A 5237-nucleotide genomic window follows, 5' to 3' on the forward strand; every position below is an offset into this window, starting at 1 on the left:
GGCATTTCATCAAACTTCAAATGGGTCACAGGGGCCAACATTAATACAATAAGCATGCCAGAGACATACATCAGTCCATACGCCAGAACAAAAGATAGCGCTGGTGGAAATAAAATACAACACATCTAAGAAAAGACTTGATTGCCTTCAGACATGAGAAACTCCTTGTGTTTCCAATACACCTATGTTTTCAAGTGACCGATACTATATATTTAAAGCTAAAACTAACTTATCATTAATCTAAACTTTTAACTAAACTTCTAAGCATGCACTGCTAGTCTGCTACTCACAATCTGTTATTGCTTCATGCTTTGTCTCTTGCTTTGCTGTTGCTTACTGTTTTTACATCACATCCTCGAACTACTGTATCCTTTTAACTCACATTCTTGAATCAATTCATCCCTGCAAAACAAAGTCATTAAATATAATAATAATATAGCTGATAAATATGGAAAAACTACCACTACAATAGATCTCTAACTTATATAAGATTACCATATCCACATAATTTGCAACATGTTATGTCCACCTGTTTCTTCAACATTCACGGCACCTAGAGACAACTCCAAATAATAAATAAACCAACACACTTTTGTAATGTTGTATACTGTATTGTATAAGAATTCATTACAAATAATTTGTATTTCCTGTAACGGTTAGGTAAAAGTGATTAGCAAGTGGGTAGAAAGTATCCAACACAACGCAACATACCGAGTATAAGTTATTTACACAGTCTCATTAGCTAACACATCATAATATCTTTGTAAGCATCTAAGTCTGCCCATTTCAGTACCTACTACTAACACTTCAAATAGCATACCTTTAGATCTATAATACAACCAAATTGATCAACATAACAAAGTGCAAATAATACAAAATGAACTGTCATAAAGAGGAAAAGAAGAAAAAAATATTGTAATGTTCCTTTCATAGTTCTCTTGCTTGTGATCATAAAGGAGGGCATATCCAAGAAACCTACAATTAAAGAAAATATAATTACCAGCTCAAATGATAGAAAGACAGATGTGAATATGGTGTCACTAACACATAGTCTTTCCTGCTTAGGTTCCCTATATATGGCACAAAAAGTAAACCCATTCAAAAGTTATCAACCGATTCATAAAATATTTAAAGTAAACACGTCGATGCGTTCTGAAAGGCAAATCATTCAATCAGGGGATACTCATTCGATAGTTTTCATTACGCAACAACTGGAATTGATAATAACAAAACGCAATAACTACTGGAATACAAAACGGAGAAGAACCGATAATTATATACACACAAAAATACCTGCAATTCGATGATCATACAAAGCGTTTCTTCGATGATTCGAACGGTCAATCGATAATGATGCCTCCTGAAAGCCAAATCAAGGGATACTCATTCGATACTTTTCGTTACCGACAGAAGCTAATTAGTTGACGTTGACCTACTTGAAATATGCAGCTAAAGTAGAGCAATTCAATAATACACAACCTAAATCTATAATTTAGCATATACTGACATATATGTGTATATATACATTTTAGAGAATCAGCTCAAATTATTTTTTGCGTACATCGCTTAAAACGGTTCCTAAACAACATTCTAGAGTTATGCCATTCGTACAATAGAAGAGGTTGGATTCCATTTTCTTCTCTTTGAAAAGGCCACTTGCCTTGCTGTTATATTATCATTTTTTCCTATAGTCATGAAAGTATAGAAGTTGTTGATTACAAATATGGAGAAATTTTTCTTCAAGTGGAAGTTCATCCTTAGAGTAACCATTGTGAATACACAACCCAGCCTTTAGACAATTAAAAAAAATACAACTGAGTAATTGTTAGAAGCTATCAAAGGCAACCTGTAATGTTAGGAAAGGTTGCAATCATCAGATAGTGGTATTGACTACATACACAAAGACTGTCATCTTATACATAACATTATATGCTATAGATTCGACTAATTCATATTTTTACATCTTAAAAGCATATAAAAGTGTTTCGGATTGACCCATTTAGACCGATAAAAACAAAAAATAGCTATCCGTTTTAGCCCATTACCTGAGCCACCTGAAGCAGCCAATTTTCACCTCTAGTAACCCTCGTGCCAATTAGTTCCAATTCAGGGAAAGACGTGCGGTAAACGATTTCCTAATTGGCAAAAAAAATTACCTAAAGTTGCAAGGATTCTCCAATTGACAAAAGCCACAAAAGTCCCAGAAAATAGGCAAGCATGTGTTTCCACATCTATGAGTCACTCGCAAGTCTATGAACTTTACAAATAATGCTTTGCGACAGTTACCACCTTCACGTGAATCATCTTCACGTGGCCTAATTTAAGGAACTCATTGCTACTCATGCACTTTAACTCTTCACGTTTTTCACAACTTATTGCAACCATGATTTAACAATCTGAATTCTGAATGAAAATTATAATTCATTAAAAACTGTTGTCAACATAAAGAATGCCAGACTCTAAAACAGTTGTGATCCATTTCTATACACTATGTGACAAATAAGATTCTTCTACAATTCAATCCAAGATGATGATTTCATCTCACACTTTTACATCCTATGTATTAGTTGCACATTCACTCGTCTTCAATTTAGTTGCACATTCAATCGTCTTCAATTACTGGTTTTTAACATATACAGCTTAGTTCATAGTATTGACCTTGACACATAGAACCAAAATTCAACATACTAACTTTGTAAATGAAATTACCTGACTGATAGAATCTAGTCCCTCTCTCATGTTTCCTGGTGCTATCTCGGTTATATAGACGGGAGCACCTTTAAAGTGCCTGCTCCATGTAAAGCTACAAAAAACACGGCACATAAACCATTATTTTTAATGATGTTACTACACTTTATTTGAAGTTAGTGGCAAGTTTCATTTAAGCATAATGATTAAAACTTAAAACGCTTGCAATATAAGTAATGATCAAGGACATGAGACTCCTAATATTAACATGTGACAGCAGAAGCTATGAGAGTCAGTATATCTCCATAACAGATATAATTATTTTACAGCAGCCATTGCTTATGTGGTCTCCATTCATTGGGCTGCAACCAAAGTTGAAGCAGATGCTACTGCCATATATGTTATAGCCATTTGTTCATCATTTATGGAAGCTGATGATGTTGCAGTGGCAGCTGCAATGGTTGCCACTGCTGCTGCTACATTAGCGACACAACAGATGTGTGGACTCGGGCATTGTGAGTTCTAGCGTCTTCTTTTTTCTATCGTCTTTGCTGTTTTACCACCTTCCAACGATTTTCTCGGCTGCAGTGTTGCTGCCACCTAAGCTATAAGCATTGCACATTTTAGAGAACATGGATCGTAGTGTTGTTCACTCAAAGGTACTGCCCATTTACGGCAATTAGTATATTTAGTAATTATTTCGCTAAAAAAATAACTCACCTTTTAACTTGTGATAGTCAAGCCAACTAACTCCAACATAGATAAATCTAAACTAAATTTGTTGATACTGAGAATGGGCGTATGGCATCATATGTATGTATACATACAGAAATTAAAACTGAAAGGCAAAAACTATGAGAAGGTAATCAAAGGTTCTTCTTTGTAACAAATAGTTGTAATGCATAAAAATGTGCTTGCAATATAGCTGTTGCATAGCCTCCACATATTCGGCAATATGAGCAACGATATCAATTTTAGCAATTTATGCAACCGTTAGTAACTAATAAGCGAAAGAAAGATATGAAAAAAGAACAGAAAAGTTAACCCAAGTCGAAATTCAAAACGAAAACCCTAAAATCTACCTCTAAATTCCACAAAAAAAAAAAAAAAATAAAAATAAAAAAAAATAAAAAAAAAAAGAAAGAAGAAAAAGAAACATACATGAATCTGCTCTCTCTTTTATTTTGTGATTCCACCCGTAGCGGCGAGTGTTTTTGTTGCCTCATGCTACATCTGATATCGCCCGGTAGAAGCAGTCGTTGCAGCCAAAAATTCACGCAATTGATTCCTGCCAGTGGGGGTTTGTGATGTTGAACAATCGGCTTCGTGGGTCATCTTTGGTGGCGGTGGTGGAGTGCCGACGGTGGTGGAGGTGGTGGTTAATCTAGAAGAAGAAATAGAGAAGAGGATGAGTCGTGTTTATTTAGAAAAAAAAAAAAAAAAAAAAAGAATACCGCTAAAGTATAGCAATAAAATGGGGGTACGTGGCGGATCCGCATTGGGTGTCATTTACAGCAATTAGTAAAATTACTAATACTAATACTAATACTAATACTAATAATTACTAATATGATAGCTGTGCTTTTCTTATGTTAATGATCATCGTCGTTCTCAATTATTAGGCTGATAGGTCCATGTTACTAGCGTCCGTCTATTTTTTAAAATTTTTTGATATATGTCGTACATGTGAGGTCATTTTAGATAGTTTGCATCTTCTTTTATCAAGCAACTCATTTTCACCATTCCCCTTTTATTATCTTCAATAGAACTTGCAAATGAAAACAAACAAGTTTTTAGGTTATCGCGTGTTGCAGCGAGGTGGAAAAAATTAGAACAGTTGCAGAGGCTCGAACCTGTGACTACCGGAGAGCTTACAAACATGCTCAACCACCATGCTACCAATGCTTTTGTGTTAAGTTGTACAACTAAAAATATTTATAGCTTAAAAACAATGGGGGGTTTTGAAGTCAAAATTGGTGGCTCAATTGATATTGTTCACAAGTTTTTCCAAGTGAATATATACAAGTCTTGGTGTTAGTCGCGCGTTGCGACGACGATCCTCTTATTTTTATATGTATAACATAATTAGCCGGCCTTTCGTTGTACACAACTTATATTTTAAATTAATTAATTAAACATTAATAACTCTAACAAAATCTAAGAAAAAATATAAAAAAAAAAAATTTTAAATAAAATATATATGAAAAAGTGACCAAGAAAAAAAAAATCAAAGAAGTTAAATAAATATTGTAAGAAAAATTAGATTAAAAAAATTAAAAATAAGAAAATTGAGAGTGAGAGAATTGGATTTAAAATAAAAATTTTTTTAGAGATGTATTATCAAGAACTAAAAGAGAGGGGATTAAAGGGATAAAAAGTAAAAAAAAAAGGAAAGATAAAGGGTAGATGGGACTTGAACCCGTCACGTGCAGCCACTTCTCTAACGTTACATTTGATATACTTTTATGATGTTTAGTATATAACGTTTAAAAAAGTGGATTTCAAAATTGAAATCAATTTGATTTTACTGTTCACTAATCTTCCAAATG

General features: G+C 33.7%; 1 protein-coding gene across 4 annotated transcripts; it reads right to left on the bottom strand.

Moving 5' to 3' along the window:
* Window positions 1-741: 741 nt before the first annotated feature.
* On the bottom strand, window positions 742-3772 carry LOC139892807 (uncharacterized). 4 transcript variants are annotated; one of them, XM_071875933.1, is made up of 5 exons: window positions 3409-3772; window positions 2710-3288; window positions 2046-2135; window positions 1294-1360; window positions 742-975 (listed from the first exon to the last, which is right to left on the bottom strand). In XM_071875933.1, the coding sequence occupies exons 2-5, from the start codon at window positions 2821-2823 to the stop codon at window positions 800-802; spliced, it is 447 nt and encodes a 148-aa protein (XP_071732034.1). In that variant the 5' UTR covers window positions 2824-3288; window positions 3409-3772; the 3' UTR covers window positions 742-799. The 4 variants fall into 4 exon arrangements, 1 of the variants encoding a protein (XP_071732034.1); XR_011774249.1 differs by lacking the exon at window positions 2046-2135 and adding an exon at window positions 2157-2403 and having other exon boundaries at window positions 2710-3772; XR_011774248.1 differs by having other exon boundaries at window positions 2046-2403; window positions 2710-3772.
* Between the last annotated feature and the right edge of the window lie 1465 nt (window positions 3773-5237).

Source organism: Rutidosis leptorrhynchoides, chromosome 2, assembly GCF_046630445.1.
Source record: "Rutidosis leptorrhynchoides isolate AG116_Rl617_1_P2 chromosome 2, CSIRO_AGI_Rlap_v1, whole genome shotgun sequence".
Classification (NCBI taxonomy): Eukaryota; Viridiplantae; Streptophyta; class Magnoliopsida; order Asterales; family Asteraceae; genus Rutidosis; species Rutidosis leptorrhynchoides.

What these genes read in the sequence shown, in the direction of transcription:
- LOC139892807 (XM_071875933.1), bottom strand. Translation starts at nt 2,823, where the DNA reads ATGTGCCGTGTTTTTTGTAGCTTTACATGGAGCAGGCACTTTAAAGGT. An exon ending in GGCTGCTTCAGGTGGCTCAG is followed by an intron (nt 1,361 to 2,045) that starts GTAATGGGCTAA and finishes TTTGGCTTTCAG; the next exon opens with GAGGCATCATTATCGATTGA. An exon ending in GTATGATCATCGAATTGCAG is followed by an intron (nt 976 to 1,293) that starts GTATTTTTGTGT and finishes CTTTAATTGTAG; the next exon opens with GTTTCTTGGATATGCCCTCC.